General features: G+C 40.3%; 1 protein-coding gene across 5 annotated transcripts in view; it reads right to left on the reverse strand.

The window, feature by feature from the left end:
• Positions 1-5479: 5479 nt before the first annotated feature.
• Positions 5480-23979, reverse strand: part of slc35a3a (solute carrier family 35 member A3a) — a 31726-nt gene continuing 13226 nt past the window's right edge. For all 5 annotated transcript variants that reach the window (XM_060932546.1, XM_060932548.1, XM_060932544.1 and 2 more), the window contains 5 exons: positions 20854-20976; positions 20338-20512; positions 17195-17313; positions 9057-9190; positions 5480-6125 (listed from right to left, as the gene is read on the reverse strand). In XM_060932546.1, the coding sequence (XP_060788529.1) occupies positions 6035-6125; positions 9057-9190; positions 17195-17313; positions 20338-20512; positions 20854-20976 (642 nt within the window). In that variant the 3' untranslated portion in view covers positions 5480-6034. The remainder of the gene's footprint in view (positions 6126-9056; positions 9191-17194; positions 17314-20337; positions 20513-20853; positions 20977-23979) is intronic.

A 23979-nucleotide genomic window follows, 5' to 3' on the forward strand; every position in this document is an offset into this window, starting at 1 on the left:
ATGATAAAATAGTCATGCAACGATAAATTGCGGTACAAATTTATGACGATTTGTGGAAATAAAGGAACTGCGAAATAGCAAAAATTATTACTGTATCAGGCTGTGTAATCTGTTTTTTTCTCACATTAACTGCGTTGTTGAGAAAGCAGAAGGCGCAATAACTCTGATACGAATGCAACTAATCCAACTGAATGCGACCCGCCCTGGAAGTGACACTTTGGAATAGCGAGCGCTGAGGTTTGTAAATAATTGTTGGGTATGAAAAAAAAATGAAACCCCTTCTTTTGTTTTTTTTTAATATAAAATGAAATATTTAATTTGATAAAGAAGAGGAAAATAAAATCATGCCTTTTTCGTGAATAAAATTTATTTAATTTTGTTTTGAAAATATTGTGGGGGAAAAATTGAATCGTGAATCAAATATCACGAGTCGAATTGAATCATGAATCGGGAGAATTGTTACGTGTCGATTCTTGAATGTTTTCCAGATTTTTAAGAGGCATAGTGGTGTTAAAAAGATAAACTTTAGGTCATGGAAAACCGATTTAAATCTGAACACATGAAAAATATGAAGCAGTAAACAGACAGATGGAGATCGAGTGTTGCTGTGTTCGACCCCATCAGGAAAATTTTCATTTTAGTCAGTTAGACCATCAGTGAACGAAATAAAAACCCAATGCACTATGGGATTTGATTTAATTTTAGACCAAGTTTTATTTTTACTGGAGATTTTCCCCATCAAAGTTGAAATAAAAAGAATCAACAAATGTGCAGCTCCTCGTCTCGACCCCACCCTAAACACACCGAGCATAAAACTAATCTGGCGATGATGTAAAGCTTTAAGTGGCTCTAATCCAATCTCAAATCCTTATCAACTTACAAAAACAAAAACAACCCAGCAGATGGCAGTCCTGAAGATCAGGCAGGGATTTGAGCACGAAGCTCCTGAGCCGAGACGTGGCTGAGGTACGACAACGTACAGCTGGTTTATTCAAACTTACAAGCAACTTTGCACGCACGCACATACTGTTTTTTTTTTTAATGGTTAAAAAATATGTAAAAGACAGTACATGATGCTTCACTGGAGTGTGAACACAGGAACAGCAAATGAGGTCAAAAGAATTTTTTTAAAAATTAGCTGTAAATGAACAAAAAGTGAAAAGAATATGAAAGAAGAGTTAGCATTGGAGAAACATGACCTAATCCACATCGAACAAACAAGAATGTTGGGGTTGTGGTGCAGAAGAAAGAAAACTCACTCGTGCCCCCCACACACCACCCCACCCCACACCACCCCACCCCACACCCCACCCCACACACCCACACCAGGAAAACCCATTACAGGGCTGAAATCTGTGAGCCTTGCTCATTTGTTGTTGGTTTGTTTGTTTTTTGTATTGACTGTTTACAGTGTCACCGTAAACAGTGTTCTCATTTCCTCTGCACTCTTGAAGCACTTTGAGGTGAACATCTTCAGGAGTCAAGTGTTTATATGAAATAAAAAATGAGCCTAATAAAAAACCTCGGCTACTGTGGTGGTCTTGTTACAGAAAGCAGGTTTGGGTTGATGTTTTCCTTCATGATTGAAGAGCAGGAAATGAAATCTGATTTTTTTTTTTTTTTAAGCAAGGATCAAATTAAAGGTTCTGACTGCAGAGTTGAATTCTGGGTAAAATGTTCCATTACTGTTGCTGTTGGCGTCTCAAGAATTTTCTCTGCTGCCACACACACGCTAGTGTGTGTGTATCCTGCGTGTAAATGTTTTGCCGAGATAAAAAGCTTCCCGCATTTTACGATTCCGGAGATCGCCGAAGCAAGCGAGCAACATCATGTGACCACCAGGGGGCATGTTTGAACCAAACTACTTTTAACCAAAACGAGCCAGTGTGGGTGAACATGGCGGACTCGGCTCTCCCTCCAGCGGAAAAGAAAACCTGCCTAGTGAGTGCAACTGCAAGATAGATCGAGGCAGGGGTGAAAGTAACTTTTATTTCTTGCCGGTACTATTATTTTGAGTCATAGTGCGCACGCGCCGAAAAATACACCTAATTATTTATTATTGTCTAACAGACACACACGCAGTCTCTCTCTCGCTCTCCCTCACGCACTCCGTCATATACGCGATGCAGACATTAATGTTTCGTGTGCACGCTCTTGCTCGCTTGCTCTAGATTCCGGGAGATATTCTCCAATTTGCAGGCATCAGGGAGCCACGATCAATATGTGAGAGACTCCCAGAACTTCCGGGAGACTTGGGATGTCTGCTTTGTATTTTCGCACGTGTGTGTTGGAACGCTTGAGAAAGTGCATGTGTTCTCAGTGCGCGCGCCATGCATTGGTAGCCTAGTTACTCTGCTCGCTCCAACCAGACAGTAATCTAGAATCTTTGCCCCAACTTCCACTCGATTTACGAATTCTGATCAAAGTAATTTTTTAAATAGCCTATCATGAAACATTAACATGTTTCTTTATACGCCTTTTTATTTGGGAGACTTTGCAACTAACGTCTGTCTGCTGAAACACTTTGAGTACCAGCTGCTCACGTTATAGCGCAAGATCTGGTTAAGCCGTACGCGCGCTGTAGCTCGCTCGTTGTTTGTCCAGCGAAACACTGCACACATAATAGAATATTGAAACATCAACAGATGTTTCTGTATGTGTTGTTTTTATTTGGGAGACTTTGCAACGAACTTCTGTCTACTAAAACACTTTGGATACCAGCTGCGCACGTTGGCGCAAGATGGTTAAGCAGTGGGCTCCGTGCACTATCTTGCACATTGTTGAGTGAAACACGGAAGGAATTCACTTCAGACATAATTCAGAGACAGGTCAGAACGAGTTATATGCAATGTATATTGAGGAAAACGTGTTGCTTTTGGTAAATTGACGTTAGCAGGTGTGTTAGGCGGCGGCACGGTGGTGTAGTGGTTAGCGCTGTCGCCTCACAGCAAGAAGGTCCGGGTTCGAGCCCCGTGGCCGGCGAGGGCCTTTCTGTGCGGAGTTTGCATGTTCTCCCCGTGGGTTTCCTCCGGGTGCTCCGGTTTCCCCCACAGTCCAAAGACATGCAGGTTAGGTTAACTGGTGACTCTAAATTGACCGTGGGTGTGAATGTGAATGGTTGTCTGTGTCTATGTGTCAGCCCTGTGATGACCTGGTGACTTGTCTAGGGTGTACCCCGCCTTTCACCCGTAGTCAGCTGGGATAGGCTCCAGCTTGCCTGCAACCCTGTAGAAGGATAAAGCAGCTACAGATAATGAGATGAATGAGGTGTGTTATGCTGAAAGTGCATTTTTTTTTTCCAGAGACAGTATATTTTTCTTTCCGGTACGGCCAAATCTTTTAGTGGTACGCCGGACCGGCCAGGACCGGCTTACTTTCACCCCTGGATCGAGGTTAGAGAGATGACGTGTCATTTTTCTGGACAGATAACTAAATCATTCTAGCTAGCGCTTAGCTATCTTAGCCTTACAGCGCATGAGCTCGAGTTCACAGTAACAAGTCGATGATGGAGTTCTACACCTAATGTTTTGATCTTACAGAGAAAGCAACAAGAACACAAAAGCAGGAACAGAGAAAAGATATAAACATTTGTCTTTTGTTTCATGAATCTATTCGCAAACGTCAACCACAAATTGCACAAATCCCTGCGACTCAAAACTCTCCGAGGGTCGACGCCGAGTCACGATGTTTTCTTGAAGGCATCACCATCTTGGTGTGACGCAGTTCCATAGTTATGCCAATGAGTTAAAGCTCCTCCCTCGCGTTCAGCTGTTTCCTGCTTCCGTAGGGCCGTACTGTTTACCTCAAGAGGGTCCCAAAACTGAGAAAAGCGACCCTCAGAATGATCATCAAAATAATCACCTCTCATTCATCCGCATGATATTGTTCTTGCAGGACAGAGGAAAATGACGTACAAAAAAAAAATTAGAAAATTTCAGATGACTTTGCAGTCAGCAGCTTTAAATACATAAGGAATCATGTACTGATGAAGTGTTTTGGCAACAATTGAATTTTTTTTTTGTATTTTATTATTTTATACATCATTGGGGAAAGTCCATGAGGTCCAAGTTAGTTCCGGTTCTCATTTACATTTATCACAGCTGAGCCTTAAAAAAAAAAAAAAAAAAAAAAAAAAAGACCCAAGAGTAGCTTGCAAGTTACCTAAAAAAACAAAACCAAAAAAAAAAAAAAATGTAAACTCCTTTCTCCTGGAGACGTCAGAAACCATCACCTTACACCTTTACCTCGGACACTGGAGACTCGTTCCACAATCTGTTTACAGAAAACTTCCTCAGCACACTTTTATTTAAATCTGTCTATTATTATACTTACAGATTATGCAGCGTGTCCATGATACGCATCCAGGCTGTTACAGATGATTAATCAGGACCTTCTGGGCACCTGAGTGGGGTTTAAAATGATCATCTACAAGGAGCAGCGTTTATCAAAACCAGCCACTGAAAGCCTCAGTATGAAATGCATCAACTTTAAAACCTTAGGAGACGACACTGTGGGATGATTTAGATGTTTAAGGGTCAGCAAACTTCAGATTCTGTCTCGGTTGATCCACGTGGAAAAATTTGATGTGGGGTTTCACTTTAACTTGATTCCTTTCTGAATTCTTTGTGTTAAAGCTAAACGGCCTTTCGATTTCATAAAATCGGTGAAATTTAGTTCCGTCTGAAACGTGGTCATTGTGATGTATGTTTATTTCTGTAATATCTCACAAAATATCAGGCCGTTCTGTGGCTGGGAAGTTATTTAATTTGAGGGGATTAAAGCAAATAATGCACATGAAATCGCTCGCTTCGCGCAGTCAAGCAGACAGAGGAAGTCCGTGTGTGTGTGCGCATGCGCAGGTTTCCCTTTGAGCGTGCACTGACAGTTCCATCATTCTGTCGCTAAACGAACAGCTGATCACACCGAGGTGCTCGCTGAGCGCCGATATTTATTAGTTTGGTCCTGCGTTTCCTTTCCTTCATATATAACATAACGTCTTTTCTTCTCGCTTTCTTTCCGTTACTGTAGTCGCTCTTTCACGTTTCATTCGCACACTCACGTCCTCCATTTTTCTCTCCTGTTTCAAATTTGTATCCCACAATGCCTTGCGTGAACGGGGAAAGCCCACCACGTGATGCATGACATAGTATCTTGTATTGGGTCATGGTGAAGCAGGAAAAAATAGCCGAGAATTTAGGGCCACGAGGAGATAAATTCATTCATTGTTCTATTTTTTAAAAAATAAAATAAAAAGTAGGAAGTCTGTGATTCGAATTCAGTAGCTTTCGTCCACTAAAAATAATTGGGTGTCGGGGAAAATTCTTTTTATGATCTAAACTTGAAAAATCTGAAAGGCAGTACAGCTTTAAATCATTAGTGGATTTTTCTGCCTTGGACTTTCACACAAGTAGAAACGAAAGTGAAATATTTTTTGATCCCATTTAAAAAAAAAAAAAAAAAACCACACAGATACAGTCCATACTTACTAAAATTATTTAATATTAAATTTCTCTTATTCAAGTTTGAACAAATTTTTATGTTCATTGCATTTTCAGTGTCTGGAGTTTGTTCGTGGCTGAAGTGTCCGTCCACTCAGCTGTAATCAGGAACGAATGCCTGAATTTTGATGCATGACATGGCTTTAAAAAAAAAAAAAAAAAAAAAAAAAACCAATCTTAAATTATCATCCCATGACAGATTGTTTGGATCATATCTCTCTCTCTCTCTCTCTCACTCACACACACACACACACACACTAAACGGCACTCCAGTGCTTTCCCCGCCCAAGTGCTCGAGTTCTGCTGTATATAAGGACAGTTTTATTATTTTCCGTCGTTTCCTCTTTGCGTATACTGATGGTCCAGGCTCGTTTAGCTCACCACGGCTCTGCGTCTCTGATCTCTCACACGAGTGCACACACTCGCTCAATTAATCAACTTCATGAGTCACTTGAGAATAACGGACATCATCAAACTTCCTCCTCCACAGCTTGATCCTGGACCTCCATCAGCTCTCTGGAGTCCTTGGCCTCCCGTCATGCTCGGCTCGGGTTGGACGCAGGTTTGCCTTCGTAGCTGTACAAAAACGTCGCAACAGTGACCAACACGGCTCCCAGGAAGAAGATGCTACACAGTGGAACAATAAACACAGACACACACCAGTTCACAGTTAGACCTCAGGCTTCGTCCAGGAGACGACACAATCCTGATTCTTACGAGACGTGATACGATTATGTCACAAACGTTTTTCAGAATCTGTGAAGGCCTACTGTAAAGTCACAACAATGACCGATCACCTCAATACCCTGTTGTTTAGTCGAACAATACTAATTTTGTTTCTCCTTTTCCAATATCACACCATTCATAATCCGTTATAATCAATAATTACAAATTTATGACTTGAATTGATTAAATTTCAAATGTTGCCTTGTGTGTCGATCTAAACCGGCCAAATCATTACACTCCAAATAAACACGCACTACCAGATGCGTAAGGTTAAGTTATTTAAAATTTGTTGCCTACAAAAAAAAGATCACAGGCGAATAAAGATTTATTTTTTTCACAGTCCGGTTTCCATCAAATCCTGTGCTCTGATTGGCCGGCGAGCAGGTCCATATCCTATGATTAGACAGATCGTCTAATCCTACGATATGGACCCCAGTTACGGACCTCTGGCGACTCGCTCATTCACAACAACAAACATGGTAGCATTTTTTTGTCAACATTTATCTTTTTTTTATGAGATTTATTTATAAGATTATCAAAAATCTTATAAATTTTTGCCAGCATTTCTCAGGAGAACAGCATTAATTTTACAGCATGGATAGCGATAACGACAGTGTTCACAGCAAAAGCGAGTTTTACTATCCTGAGGAAGAAGAAATAAAATAAAACATTTCAGGAGAAAGATAAAACCCTCTAACTGTTGCTAACGCCGAGCAAAAACATGGCTGAATCCTGAATGACTCCTATGTGTATAAATAGGGGACTACATAGGCGGCAAAATGTAGTTTTTTCCTGCCATGGAAGTGCACTTGTATACCGAGGAGGAAGCCATTTGCATTACAGCCGCGAATGAGGATTCAAAATGGCGGCTCGGCTCGGTTTTCCCTTTCGGGCGCTCTCGTTTTCTGTTAGAATTTGGTAAAGAAAAAAATCTATTATTTACCAGCTTAAGGTTGGTCCGTATGGTGAAATACCGTGACCTCGGCCTTGAATACTGACCTCGGCCTAGAGGGCCTCGCTCAGTACTTTCAAGACCTCGGTCACGGTATTTCACCATACAGACCTGTATTTATGGACTGAGTCAGAGGGCCGGACGGGAAGATATTTGGTTTGTGCTCATGTGGCGCTCGGCCCATACGGATGGCCAAGAGCCAAATATTTTCTCGTCCGGCCCGACCTAACTGTCAATAAGCATTTTATCACATGACCTTTTTTAACTAACCTACACAGTGGAAACCAATGAACAACGGCATGCAAAAAACGAACTCTGCGCTTGGACTTCAGGACTTCCCTGGACTTTTAAAGTCTTCGTTTTTCAGGATGTTTATGACAACCGTTGTCATCAAGGTAGCAGTGAATACTTCGCGAAAAGGAAGACAGTTTCAGATTCGTAGTCTAAATTTCCACTTGTATATAGAAACTACATAAGCTGTCGAGCTCCTAAGAGGGGACGGCTTGCATCTCCTTCCTCCTTAACTTCAGTGAGAAATCTTGTGAAAGCGTTCATGTCGTAGTCTCCTCAGGGTTTTTTTTTTGGTTGTTTTTAAACGGTGTTTTCTTGTTGTTTCTCCTTGTATAAAAAGGTCAATTTCTTCACTCAAGTCCCTTTTTCTCCAGTTTCTTGGAGAAAATTTCAATTTCAGCTTGTTCAATGAGCTCTGTGGCTGATAAATCTGGATAATGAAATTCACTTTCACCGTGCTCAGCTGTGTCGCTCATTTTTCAAAGTAACAATTCAGAGCAAAATGAAAACAGTGGAAAGGAAGGAAGCGAGGGACGGAAACGGGTCCGGGGACGCGTATGGCTTTTTCCGGATCGGATCCAAAAATCCGTATGTGCCCAGTCACGTGACTTTTCCCAGTGGTTTTATTAAAAGCACACACGCACGAGTCCATACAAGACAATTTGTCTTTTTAAAAAAAAAAGTGGCTACGTTTTGTTTCAGTGCTGCTTCACTTTACCACTTTCAACCAGTCATGAACTCTGAACAGATGAGATACAACCGAGACGCAAAATAAAATCTGAAAACTCCCCTTTCTAAGGCACTTGCTCTAATCCTGTCGCTAGTCTCCGATCTGATGACCTGCCTTTAGCTAAAATTTATGTAAACGCACGTCACTGTGATGTTTGTGTTTAAAACCCGACCTTTCTAAACCCTGTTTCTAGTTGACAGCTTAAGTGTCATCTGAACTTAAAAACACCACCACGGCAAAAATAAATAAATAAAATTAAATAAATTTTAAAACGCTCGAGAGATTTATTAAACACCACACCTGGTCATGATTTGTTTTATAAAACTTTAAATGATATTAAATTTAGATTTTCGTTCAAATAAATTAATACTGCAGTTAAATTTTGATTTTTTTTTCTCTATACGTTTTAATATAATCACTGACTAGATTTTAAAATATAAAAATAGTTCATAGTTAAATATAGAATTTGGTGGTAAATTTTAAGATCATTAAATCTAGATTTTCGAGGTATAAATCTTGATGCTGAATTTCTCAGGATGTTAAATCTAATTTTTTTATTCTCATAATTATTTTGTACTTGTACATGCATCTACATGCTTATTATTTTTTTTTTTTGGCCAGACCTCTGATTGAGGAGCTGCATCTTTCCTATTAACATGCACTGTTCACTAGGGGGCGCTGCACATCTAATGTATCAACACACTCAAAAACAAACTGCAAAGAACTACAGTGCGTCGCTTCCATCCACCAGTCATGTCAAGTCTCTCTTTTTGTATATTGTTAAGCCACAGGTTTCCTGACTCAGAGTTTGGTCCTTGTTTAACAGGACGTTCAATTACAGCTGGACACAAATCTGTACCTCGTCGGCTCAAAGTCCTGCAGCCAGAAGTAGGAAATGAGTGTGGACAGGATGATGGACAGGGATGTGGCGAAACCTTTCAGGATATTATCTGCATATTTAATAACAGCTGCTATGACCAGACCTCCCAAAGCCTGTGAGGGGAAAAAACAAACCACAAACGCATTACAATAAAACTCATAAAACTGAATCAGCTTCATCATCATACAACACAGGACTGGAGTTATAGATTTACTGATTCTACACCTAAAGCAAAGCAGAAAAACTGACGGCGATTTAGATCCCTAATGAACAAGTCAAGGTTTATAAAAAAATAAAATCAACTATGAGCTACTGCTCACTTACGTATCGCCCCCCCGCTCTCGCTTATATCAGAACGCAAGCAATCGAAGGAATAGGACACTTATTATGAATCTTGACTTCAACAAATAATGAACCCTGAAACAAGTAACACTGATTCTTGAAACTCTGGCAAAAACATGTCCCACTAAGAAAAGTGCCAAGTCTGTTGGAAATTAATAACATTTTCATAAATAAATAAAAAAATTCAAGTTATAATCAGGGGGTCCTTTGCACACATGTACAGTTCTTTTATAGGATTGTGTTTATTTTTTATTAATTTAATGATTATATGCTGGTCACTGCCTACAAAATCAGTTGTCCTCGGATAGGAGCCAATCATTTCAACTTGATTAAAAAAACAAAGTAATAATTTAATTGAATAATACCTTTACTACATGAAAGAATACATTGTTATATGTATTTAAAATTGCAAACAGTGAGTTTTGAACGATGCTTACTATTATTTTGTGGTTGCTCAAAATGTGTCCCACATATTCGTCGTCACCGTCAGATATTTACAAAAAGCAATAAAATCAGGCAACTACAAGGTCAACTATATTCCTGAGGACCCTCTTTTCAAACCTTCAGCTGTACTGCATGCTTCCAGATTACTCAAGCTCCTGTAAGTTTGGTATTTTCTCTTAAACTTGTTCATATTTTTGGACACTGCTACAGTCACAACCATAGCATGTCAACACCATCACTTTTCCTTTTCCTTTCGATTACGTTCATTATGTCTTATATTAAATATAGTTAGTTTTTTTTTTTTTTTTTTTTATCAGACATCTAATTTATTGGGTTTGTTTACCTGACATGTTTCGACGTACAACTTCCGTCTTCCTCAGAGTGTCACCGGATGTTAATTGGTGACGCATCTTTTAGTCACATACAACTTATCAAAAGCACTCACCGAAATAATTAAACCATTACTAGGACTCACAGACCAACACTGCAAAAACTCAAAACATCTGGCAGAAGAACTAAAAAACATCAAAATGCAGCAAGATGAAGTTTTCATTTCACATGATGTCATATCTCTTTTCACCAGAACACCCACGGAAGCCACCATACAGATAGTACAAGACAAATTAAAAACAGACAGGACGCTCAAGAAACGTACAAACCTCACCGTACAAGACATCACTCAGCTTCTTCAATTCATCGCCACATCCACATACTTTCAGTTCAGGAATACAATCTACAGACAGAAGGAAGGTTTTGCCATGGGAGACCCACTATCAGCCATCATGTGCGGTTTTTTCATGGAGGATCTGGAGCAAAAAGCACTCACCACAATACCAGCGGAATACAGACCAACACTCTGGAAACGGTATGTGGACGACATATTGGAAAAAGTAAAGAGGGGACACACTCAACAACTCACCGACCATCTTAACACCATAGACAATACCGGCAATATAAAATTCACACATGAAGAAGAAACGGAGCAGTCAATAGCATTTTTGGATTTAAAAATACAACACACAGAAGATGGGGATATCAAAATAAAAGTACACAGAAAACCCACACACACCGACCAATATTTAAACTGGACTTCCGAACACCCCATAATGCACAAAATATCCGTAGTTAGAACATTACATGAACGCACAGCAATAATTACAGATCCACAGGACAAAGAACAGGAGGAACAACATATACAACACGCACTGAAAGCATGTCAATATCCACAATGGGCAATATCCAAAGGGGCGGAACAGGTTAAAAACAACAAAACACAAAAGAAAGAGAAAAAACAAACTAACAAACAAGAACACAGGGGAGTAGTTACATTACCATACATCAGGGGAATAACTGAACGCATTCAAAGAGTAATGAGGAAACACAATGTTAACACACCTGTCAAACCACACACAACACTCCGTCAGATCCTGGTGCATCCCAAAGACAGAATACATCCGGACAACAGATGCAACACCATATATGAGATTCCATGTAAATTATGCAATAAAACTTATATTGGGGAGACAGGAAGGAGTTTCAACACAAGAAAACATGAACATAAGAAAGAGTGCGAAAAGGAGACAGCTACAAGACAAACCCGAACAATAAAAGAAAAGGCACAACAGGAAAATTATAAGTCAGCTATAACAGATCACTGTAAAAGGGAAAATCACATTATGGACTGGGGGAATGCCAGAGTCATCCGCACAGAAGATAACAAACATCAGCGCTGGATCAGGGAGGCCATGGAGATCCGTAAGCGAAGCCCGAGGACCATCAACCGGGATGAGGGAGCATACATGCTCTCCCACACCTGGAGTGCCATCTTGCAGGGGACAAACAGACAGTAGAAGGCGTGACCGACCTGTCAAACCAGACAGGAAGGCCACGCCTTCAGAAACAGCAGCTGATAAAAGATGCGTCACCAATTAACATCCGGTGACACTCTGAGGAAGACGGAAGTTGTACGTCGAAACATGTCAGGTAAACAAACCCAATAAATTAGATGTCTGATAAAAAAAAAAAAAAAAAAAAAAAAAACTAACCATCACTTTTGTCCAGGGCTTTGAACCAGAATTTTTTTCCTATTGGTTCGTTCTGAACAGAAACGGAATTTTAACGTTTCCGGTTTTGGGTTCCACCATTAAATAGATGTTCCCGAACTGGTTAGAACAAAAAAAATTTCGTTCCCGGACCGGTTAATTACGTTCCCTGTCAGCTGTTTAACAAATGGCTATAAAATTATGTCTCTGTCTCATCCAGCTTAAGCCAAATGTAGGCTAATTCTATTACAACCTTCATTAAATAAGACAAGAAATAATTCAAAACAATTATTATTTCAAATGTTGGCGATTTGGATTCTCAGTATGTCTTCCCATCTACACAAACAGAAAAAGTGTCAAAAATGAAAGATAATTCGTTTAGTGTGTTACCAAAGGCTAGTCAGGCCCTATGGAGGGCTACCGCATGACGTCACCGCGCCGCGAGATTTTGTTAGGCGCCATATTGGAAGACCAAGTACACATCTATGCAAGTACATACATACATAAAACAAACTACAGCTGAAATGTAGCCAGGGCCGGTTCTGCCCTAATCTGGACCCGGGTGCAACATCGCAGGACAACCATCACATAACTATAAACATTTTATATCAACTATTTTAACTAAAGGGGCTATAATAAATAAGCCTGCAGGCAGCCACGGCGGGCTGCCTCAGAAAAGTAACCATTCAATGAGACAACTGAAAGCCTGCAGCCACGGCGGGCTGCCTTAAAAAAGTAACCATTTGTCCTACCTTAAAACTCGTTTTGCATTTTCTGCCTCCTTTTTTGTATTTTCGACCCTCCGTTTATTTTCTTTCCTTTTCTGAAAACCCGATTTGTGTCCAGACATTTTGTTCTGCTACCAACGAACTAACTCGTCAGGTCTCGGCTCTCGAGCCCGCGATGATTCCCGTGGGAAGGGCAACAACTGATACATTTTTACAAACAGCCAAGAGGGAGGTTGCAACGTTCAGGCTCTCCTTTGCTCAGACACTCAGTAATGCACTTACTCACTTATCACGTGGAGACGTGATAGTAGTCCACCCTCCCGCTCTCTCCATTCAGTCAGCGAACATCACACAGGAAGTGAACCCCAGCGGGTCATAGAAACTTGCGCAGGAGAAGAATGACTATTTTTATTTGTAGGCTACGGAAATTTTGAGGAACGAAATAAAAACCGGTATTAACCGGTTACCATTATTTTTAATAAGCATTTCTGTTCCGGAACATAAAAAATAAAGTTTCTGGTTTCGTTTCTGTTCCATGTGAAATAGAAAAAGTTCCCGGTTTTCGTTTTCGTTCCTTGAACCGGTTCAAAGCCCTGCTTTTGTCTAAAAAATATTAGATTAGATTATGACATAAATGTATACTTTTTAAGAAGAGGTCTGAAGTAGCTCGCAACAGAGGGAAAACAAGATGGCTAATGTGAACGACTCCTGCATATCATGTGAAAGAGTAGGTTTTTGTCACCACCGTCAGACAGAAAACCTGACGGTGGTGACAAAAACCTCCAAATGGCCCTCAACAGAGGCTAGAACATAATTGTTGATCACAATAAATACCAATATGACATGTGATGTTTCATTAACCTCTTATATTTATATAATTCCTCCTATATTTTTTTCCCTATTGTCCAACCCTTAGGGGATGTAGTGCCTTTCCTCTCTCTCTCTCTCTCAATTCACTATTATGCCATGTTCATTTGGCTTATGTCTTTTGGGATGCACATAGGGCACCTACTACCTACCTATATAGCACATAGTATACAGTGTCCCTTCTCCAATGACTAAAGCCAAATGGAATGACCTTTAACCAAATCCAACATTCATAACATCTCCCTCAATTTCATAGTCATCACACTCAACTTTGACTTTATGTATTTTAGGAAGTTATGGCTAGGCAGCAGCTATCAGTGGAGGAGAGAAGGAGAAGAAACAGGGAATATCAAAAAAAGCGCAGAGAGAAAATAAACAGTGATGCAGAGCTAAAGAAGGAATACCTCAGTACGGAAAGGCAAAGATGGAAGAAGAGAGTGGAGGAAGGGAAGATTAAAAATATCAATGACTTGAATGAAAGGGAAAAGAGAAGTCAGAGAAAGGCTTGGAAACGTAGGCACCAAGTATCAAGAGAACGTACAGTAAGAGAAAGGTCTCAGATCACCCAGAAACTCCCCCAGACAGCCCAGTGTTTTGTGGTATTTACATAGAATTTCTTATTGAATGTTTGCTCACAATTTAGTTATTTTTTAGTTTTTAGTTAATAACAGATATAGTTTTTGTTTTGTTATCTGTTCACATCCAATACAGTTTACAGTCCAGTTTACAGAAGAATCTAATGTATTATTTTATGAGTAGGGGGCTCTAGATGACAGTTTAAGATGTTAGTGATGCATTGTACATTATTCCCACTGGTAATAACATTATTTCTTACTATGATGATTTGATATTTGATGATATGGGGATGGAGTACTTTTAAAAATGATATTGCTTAATTGTACCTTAGGCCTATATTCCTTAAAAAAATATTACATTGCTCAGGATTGTTATTTTTTTGGACCAAATAGTTAAATAAAGTTAAGCAAAAAGCCATTGACTCTGGAATTGAAATTTGGAATTATATGTTGTAATGAGGCCACTGTCACCACCGTCAGTTCTAAAGTCACCACCGTCACAGGGAGTTTTATTTGCTTTAAATGAATATGCTAACGTTTCTTCAGTGCTGTTGTGTTATGAAAGTAATAGTCTCTTTTAATGCAAAAATAAGTTTGTTAAATAAAAAAACAAAAAACAAAAAAACATTACTTTGTCTCCTGAGGCTGAAAGTAAATATTGTATAATATTAGATCTTTAAAGGAGTCCACGTGAAACTGTATAAAAAATTTAATAAACGTGAATATTCAACTTTTAACAGTGTATGTGTGTGCTAAGAATGCCAGAATTATTTAAAAACTCTAAATACATATTAGACCAAATATATACAAAATAATTTGCTTTTTTTTATTGTGTCTAACGGTGTTGACAAAAACAAAGTAATAGCTGAAAAAATGCCTATTTTATGAAAAAAAATACAAAATGAGGAGCTTGTACCGGTACATTGCTGAACAGCCAAGGCCTTGTCCTGTAATGATATACCTTTAGATTTTGTAATTTAAGTAACTTTTTATTTTCAAAATTAAAACCCGTTTTATCCAGAATCCCAAGAATCAGTGGTAAGTAAAGAGCGGTGTCTCTCCCCAGGGTTTCAAATAGCATCCGGGTAAACTGTCATTTTGAAATAGCATTTTACTTTTTGAAATAGCGTCAAAAGCCACCTGATATGTTTCGACATTCAGTCGATAAACAGGAAGTCGATGTGTGACAGACCTGAAAATGGTATACACGGTATAGAACCCCAAGCTGAAGCTCAGTTCCAAATATCAAGCAGCTGTGATTTGTAGTTACTGAGAAAAGTGTTACAAACCATGTGTAAATCCACGCCATACGTTTCGTAAATACATTTAGTCGGTAAACAGGAAGTTGATGTTCGACAGACCTGAAAACGGTATAGAATCCCAAGCTGAAGCGCGGTACCAAGTGGTTATGATTTGTGGTTGCTGAGAAAAAGGGTGTTTCGGATGGACGGAGATACGGACAGACAGAGGTAAACCAGTATTTTAAAGGGCTGATGACACGAACATGACTCTATGCAATTTCTTAAATAAACTATACAACATGGCAAACATGTTAGATTTCTGTTATAATTACGTGAAAAGAAGCTGTTGTTACGCAAATATCCAACTTTTAATTGCACAGCGCAAGAAAACTGGGTCCGTGGCTCACGGCCATGTTGTGACGTCAGCGGAAGAACACGCTGCGGTTCACTGGCTGTTCTACTCTGGTTCTACTCAATGGAAATGGCGCATGAAAACGCCGGTGAACTCTCTAGCGCTAGCTCTTCCTCTTCTGGGAGTCTAGAATTGTGTTGATCTCTTCCGAATAGAATCTATGCTAGCCTACCCTCTTTACCCTTTGCCTCTCGTTGCTAGGCGGCAGTTACATGAAAGCCGCAAGCTTTCACAAGCAAATACATGACTGATATCACGCCGACTTTATGATTACATTTATGATTATCATGTAGAATCTATAGCTCTACGTACCTTTATCTTATGTCGTTTCACAACACATGTTCTGACAGGAGGACTGTCTTTGGATCTGGCATAGCTACTAGTAGACCCCCTCCGGAATACTGGCAGTGTTGCCAGATTGGGAGGTTTCCCGCCCAGTTGGGCGGTTTCAAGTGCATTTTGGTGGGTTTTGAACATATTTTGGGCTGGAAAACTTCAGCAGTATCTGGCAACAGATACTGCTGACGTTTTCCAGCCCAAAATATGTTCAAAACCCACCAAAATGCACTTGAAACCGCCCAACTGGGCGGGAAACCTCCCAATCTGGCAACACTGTGTAGGCACTGCTGATGGTAGTAACACACGTTTGTGCTGAACTGAACACCCAAGAGATTGTTTTAAGCTGGGAAGGGTGTCAAAACAATCCAAATCGAAGTGTTCAGAGCACAGGACGGATGTTGGTGAGGGCTCCCACTTGTCACGAGTGCGCCTGACTTGCTTCACCCACTTCGCATGCAGCTCGGGATCTCTGGGAAACTTGAATAAACTTACCCCATCCTTGTGGGTTTTGGAGCAAAAGCCGGCAACACAACGTGAAGGCATAATAACTAATATATATATATATATATATATATATATATATATATATATATATATATATATATAAAAATGTATAATAATAATGACAAACTGAACATCTGTCGCATCAACAACAAACTGGTAAGTTAGGAGGAAGGTTCTTTCGCTGACGTCATATAGCTCCTCCTCCTCTTTCGTCTCCTGGGTGCTGCAGCCCCGTCAAATTTGCCCAAATAGCCGCGTTTTTTATCATAACTTGTAAAATAGGCGCCTTCGTGAATTAATATATGGATCATCGGGAATTACTTTTTATGTTATAAAACATCGCCAAAGATGTCAAAAACGTGTCATCAGCACTTTAAAGAAAAGCCAAAAAAAAAAAAAAAAGCACCTTGGGACTCAGTGGGATTATAAATAATGACAGTATACAGGTGTAAAAACAAACAGCGCTCTGTTCCGGGTGTTTGATGTGATCACACTGTGGCGCATTTCAAAACCACACACACAAACAAGTGAAGCGTGTAATTAGATACATGCTGATATGCTGGAACATCATAAACCTCATGATGAGTGTGTGTGCGCGCGCGCGCATGCTGTTTAAATCTCACCTGTAAAGAAACCACAGTCCAGGTGATTGAGTTGTAGCCCTGCAGCATTCCATGCTCCTTCACTCTCTCTCCATCATACATCAGCATTCCAAACAGGCCAAAGACCAGACCAAACAGACCTTTAACACACACACACACACACACACACACACGTTTGTTTCACTATCCCTGTGAGGACCTTCCACTGATGATTATTATTGCAGTTAATTAATGCTGTGCTGCACTTCAACCGAAGCCTCACCTTAACTTCAGTAATGAAAAGGAAACTTTATGGCTTTTTTTTTTTGTTTGTTAAATAAATAAATAAATAAATAAATAAATCCCACAGCAATTTTCTTATGGGGGGGTCATCCAAATGTCCCCACAAGGTTCAAATTGTCTGATTTTATCATCCTTGTGGGGACATTTGGTCTCCAGTAGTCTATAAAACACACAGTTTCTTAACATCAGTCCAGCAATTTCCAGCTCCTGGTTTAACTCACAGGTTTATAATACCACATTCGCTCTTCAACGTTATTGTTACTATACTAATGGTCCATTCACCAGGACGTGCAAGATGGAGAAGAAAAAGGAGGAGGTTTTTCCAACAACAAAATCTCTGCTCTGGTGAAGCTTTCTGGAAGGAAATGCTTCTGTGACATTTTGGAATGAAGACGCGAGTCATAAAACATTAACATAAAACAGCAACCGAGTCTGACATGTTCAGGACACACTGTGGTATCTCAAACACGACAAGCTCCGTAATTTTATATACGTATTAACTTTGAGAGAAAAATGAGATGAGAGGTGGAGGAGGGAACGACTGTTCCACGTTACAGCTGCTATAATGTAAGCGAGAACAGGAATTAACTTCTTTCATGGACTTTCCACAATGTTACATGGATAAAAAGTATAAACAAACTGTAACCGGTAGCATACATGATTTAACTCCTCACACTTTACAATACTCACCACAGAAAATACACCGTGTATTTCTAACGCTCTCTTCCTGAGCACTTAAATAAACGAAGTTTATAAAAAGATATTTAAGAGACGATCCTACCCACGACAAAAGCCGGTTCCTGTCAGGTAAAATTACTTCAGCTCTGGCACAATGGGATTGAGGAACTGGTGACGCCAGCCTGATGGGGCGGGGCTACTTTATAACCATGACAATAACTCTGGTAGGTCAAGTAGTTACCATGACCACCACTGATGAGAGCCTGAAACCAGGAGCGACCTTTTTATATCTTCTTACTTCATACTTTACTGGCATTTGCAATGAAGTTAATATTTCACCATCACTGCTAATGCTATATCTCAGGTGAATCTTGTAAGTGGTACTACAGAGCTAAACAACATTTTCTAATGCGTGTGTGTGATGGTGTATGAAGGTCTAGAAAAAGGCCCATGAAAGCTGTACGAGGGTAAATGAAGGGTGTATGAAGGAGTTTCCAAACTTGCATAAAGCCTTATAAAGGATGCATAAGGCTGCTGGGCTATAGAAGGTTCACGCTGCACGTTCACGTGAAGAACCGGACCCTGGGCCATTAAACTTCATGCATGGATGTTCACGTGTTGCGTCTGTTCTACTTTGACCGAGTAACCAACAATATGGACTCTTCGGATGACGACGATTGCCTCATTCTGCTTTTACTGAGACAGAGGAAGAGAAAAAGGAACAGAATTTGGAGCCGAGAACACTTCCTTCTGAGAGAAACCCGTGGTGAATTTCACCGAACATTCTATAATCTGCTTGACAATCCCGATGAAGAACTATTTTTCAATTATACCATTCAATTATATTTTTTCTGAAGTTTTCCCCTGAAAGCATAGAGTTATCTCCCTAGACCCGTTCTGATTGGCTGGCGCGGCGGTGACCGCATGCATTGACTGGAATTTCCATCTTCACGCCTAGAAAAAAGTGTGCATGTTCATTTCTCGCTTCACGCGTGAAGTGTGCAGCGTGCAGCGTGCAACGTGAATGCCGTTCTATGGCCCAGAGCAAGTCATGCTACGTTTGTCCACTTTTCTTTACACGCGTGTAGCGTGTAGCGTGCAGCATGCAGCGTGCACCTTCTATGGCCCAGCTGCCTAAGGGAGTTTGAAGGTTGCATACAAAAGGTCTATGAAGGTATATGATGGCTGCATGAGGGAGTACCAAGGTGCATAAGCGTGTATGAAGGGCATGCAGAGGGTGTAAATGTAGGGTGCATATCTAGGGTGCATGAAGGTGTACGTACGGTATCTAGGGCGCATACATAGGGTTCATCTGGAAGTATAAAGCAGGAAACTGGGACAGTAATGTGACGATCTGCTGCGCTGAAGTAGAATAAGTGAATTTCACGCTCAGATAAAGCAGAAGAAACACGGGCGGAGCCGTTAACACTCCATTAGCACACACTGGGATAAAAATAAGTCCGACAAGACAAGATTCTTCCTCACACACGGTCATTACATCTCCACCAGGAGCAGTGTTCATTTGGAAAAACACAAACACAGTGGAGAAATATAAACTTTCCTATAAAAACAGAGGGGTTTTTTTGTTCTCATTATGCTTGCAGTAAAGCAGTTTAATCGTATTGAGATGAAGTGGTTATAGTCGTACAACACTACAAGTGTAAAATGGACAAGTTCTGGAATGGATTTCAGATGAATGTCAAGGACAATTCTATGATTCTCCCCCCCCCCACCCCACCCACCACTGTATTTATTGATGTTCTTTTATATTGTATGTCTGTAACAGTTTTCAATGTTGCCTATCTTGGCCAGGTCTCCCTTGAAAAAGAGATTTTTAATCTCAATGGGACTTCCTGGTTAAATAAAGGTTAAATAAAAAATGAACAAAGTATTTCATGAAACTTTGTGAATTTCAGATGTAGATAAGCTAACAGGAAGGGGGAAAAAAAACGGCACTCTATTTGGGAGTCGAGCCAAACAATTTGAATCAGTGGAAGAGAATCGGGATTCCCAGCACCATTTCCCAGGGATCATCATGACAGACACTTTATTTATTTATCTATCTATATTTTTCCCTATTTTGCCCTTCCTGGTCTTCATTAAATAATTAACAACCACACCACTGCTGTCATAATCAACAGTAATAAGGGTGTTGGGAGATGAATCTTTTTCTCTCTCTCTCTCACACACACACACGTACTGACCGAGCTGGATGTTTCTGACCCACACACTCTGCTTGGTCTCTTTGAGGATTTTCTCAAAGTAAACACCAGCAAAGCCACTGGAGCAGCAGGCCACCAACACGGCCACCAAACCCACGAACGGAGACCCTGTTGTCGGCTCTTGCTTCTCGGGGGGACCCGGAGAGTCCGTGGGCCACTGCACAACACACACAATCAGAAATGGTTAATCTGCTAATAAATAATGAAAGCAGCATTTAAATAAATAAATAAATAAATAAATAGTCGGGAGCCATAATTTGACTAATAATACTATTATCACAAACTGAGCTGTATTTTCACAAATAAATTTCAGTAATTGATTAATAAAAAGTAATTTGTCTTTTTTGGATAATCCCCTTTTAGAACATGCAAATATCTACAAAACAGGGATAAACCATTGGAATGCCCCAAAACAAAACGGATCAGGCTAGCTATCTGCTATCCGCCTAACGTTAATCCTGGCCCTCAGACAGTGGCGGCTGATTTTTCTGCGTTTACCTGCACAAGAGCGACTCCGGTCATCAAAATGATGAGCGAGAGCCACTGATAGAGACCAAGCTTGCGACCCAACATGGAGACCGAAAACAGGGCAGTGGTGAGGATCTTCAGCTGGTAGGTCACCTAAAAAGGAGGAAGCAAGAACAGTAGTGAGAACAGAAACTTGTTTTGAGGACATTGCACAACATTAAAAGTGACTATAAATGGGCAAAAAAAAGGTCACTTGAATAATTCTGTAAACTGCTGCTGTTATAAAACGAATGAAACACCTCCGGGTGTGCCGCCATGGGAAATTATTCAACTTTCTGGCCTGATGACAGTAACTCTTTCATCACACCACCCCTTCATTGATTATTTTCCTATAACAGCATGACGCAGGGTCTGATTCCTCACTTAGCTTGTTCATATGTTGTTTGCATTGACCATCCGTCACACCTATTTATTTGCTTTAAAAACACCCAATTCTTCACCAATTTTTATTCTTTTTGGCAGGAAGGTCGGTCTGCCTGGGGTGCATATACCCAAATTTGCATAACTGCAATTAATAATGAAGACAGAGTAATTAAATCAATCCCTAACGAGCAGCTTCAACACAAATCGCTTCTTCTCCCTCAATTCTCACCGATTTTGATTCTTTCTGGCATGAAGGTAGGGGGACCTAGGGTGCATATAACTTCTACCCAGATTTGCTTCATTACAATTATTCATGAAGTTATGGATTAATTAAGCCTTAATGAGCAGTTCAACAAAAAGATCAATTCCTCACCGTTTTGGATTCTTTCCGGTAAACAGGTCGGTATTGCTAGGGTGGATATCGCTTCTATATAGTTTGTAGCATTTATTGCGCAAGGTGGCCCACTTGAGATCATCCCTTCTGGACTAGACGGGGCCCGAGTGAGCTACACCGTCATTTACAGTCTCGTTATTATTTATGATCAATTAGAGTCAAGACAATTTTTTTTTAAATCCAGAAGTGTGTACAAATTACTTTGAATTTTGTGTAAAATTACCAAGACGTTTTCTAAAGCTTTGTTCAAAACTAATTGTACAATTCCCCGTCTCCTGTGCAGTATTACTGCTAACGATAATGAAATCTGTACAGTATAAACAGTAATAAATATAATTTTAATGACAATAAGTGTCGAATATTTACACAAGGTGGCCTTTTACACACAACATTCTAATAGAAGCCTTGGGGATGTGCCAAAGATCAGACACTGCGTTAACAGCTCCTCCTCTCTGCTTTAATTACATGTTTCTGTGGAGATAATCAAGATGCTGTCACACAGCGGGTGAAATCCAGAGCACAGCTGGTTCTCTAGGAGAGGAGGAGGAGGAGGAGGAAAAAAAAAACCCATATACTGAGCGAATACTACTGTTAATCTGTCAGAAAACACATTATATGCCTATATATTGTTTTTGTTTATAAGTTTTGATGACTATTTTAAGACTCTGACTCATCCCTAGCTCAGAATACAAGTCCTGATGGGACAGATGAATGGATGGGTGAAATATCTTACGGACAGATGGGTAAATCAAAGGGTGTGTGCATGAGAGGGTGGAGGACATAGAAGGTAAACAGACAAGTGGATGGAGGGACAGACAGACAGACAGACAGACAGAAGATGGAATACATGCAGGTTGGTAGGTGTGGACGGACAAACGCATACATATTTACACACACAAAGTATACAGTGGTGCTTGAAAGTTTGTGAACCCTTAGATTTCATAAAATGTGACCCAAAAGCATCACCAGATTTCCACACGAGTCTTAAAAGTCAATAAAGAGAACACAATTAAACAAACAAGACAATATACTAGGTTATTTATTTATTGAGGAAAATTTGATATTGCGCATCAGTAAGTGGTAAAACTATGTGAGCATTCGTGGTGCCTGTTGATCAGATCCTGCACATCGGCTTGGACACCAGGGATATTGGTGTGATTCCTCAGACATTTCTACTGGATTAAGATCAGGACTTTGATTTGGCCATTCCAAGACATCAACTTTATCTTCTTTAATCATTCTTTGGTAGAACGACTTGTGTGATGAGGGTCGCCGTCGTCCTGCATGACCCCTTTCTCTTGGGATTCAGTACACAGACAGAGATCCTGATGTTTTCCTTTAGAAGTCGCTGGAATAATTCAGAACTCATGGTTCCATCAATGAAGCCAAGCCATCCTGACCCAGATGCAGCAAAACAGGTGAGTTTGGAACTCCGATGAATCTGGGTTCACCTAGGTGAATTAGGTCGACATTCTTAAAAGGGATTTTTTTTCAAGGGTGGTTCATAAGAGAATGAGAACACTTCAACGACCACTCTCGATTCACCTCCCCCCCACCGCACGCCCTTTCTATCGTCTATCCTCTTGTACCTCTCTACCCAGAATGATCCTTATATATCTGTCTGTCTAATTTGCTTTCCCCCCCCACTTTTTAGTCCTCTTACTGGGCATCAAACAGGACCATCTGCTTTGAAGTCCACCTAGGTAAATCTAGAATCACCCAAGATTTATTTAAAAAAAAAAAAAAAACCTGTAACAGACCCAAACCATAATACTACCACCACCATGTTTCACACACATGGGATAAGGTTCTGCAGTGTTTTCCTTTCACTTCTCATTTAAACCAAAAAATATTTATTGTTGGCTCATCCAGAGACACAACTTTTCCAACAGCCTTCTGGTTTGTCCATGTGATCGCTAACAACCTGTAGTTTGCAGCAATGTTCTTTTTGGAGAGTAGAAGCTTCCTCCTTCCAACCCTGAATAGCAGTGGTGTGCATGGCAGTAACAAGGCCCCATCCACACGAGTACGTTTTTGTCGAATCCGCATAAATACTTTATCGTTTCGGCCTCGCGTCCAGACGGAGCTGGCTTTTTCGAGGTGTGTAACCGGTATTTTTTGAAAACGGGTCCCAGAGTGGGAAAATCCTAAAACGCCGGATAGCCCGGAGTCATCTGGACGGCGAAGCGGATTTTTTCAGAAACGATGACGTATAAGCCCCACCTCTCTAACCTTTAACCTCAGCCACCGCCGCTAGACGCATCATAATTGCGAACTACAGGCTTGTGCTCGTAGTGCAGAAACAACTCAGTCTATTACGGCTGCTACAACAAAACCTT

The sequence above is a fragment of the Neoarius graeffei genome, chromosome 10 (assembly GCF_027579695.1).
Source record: "Neoarius graeffei isolate fNeoGra1 chromosome 10, fNeoGra1.pri, whole genome shotgun sequence".
Classification (NCBI taxonomy): Eukaryota; Metazoa; Chordata; class Actinopteri; order Siluriformes; family Ariidae; genus Neoarius; species Neoarius graeffei.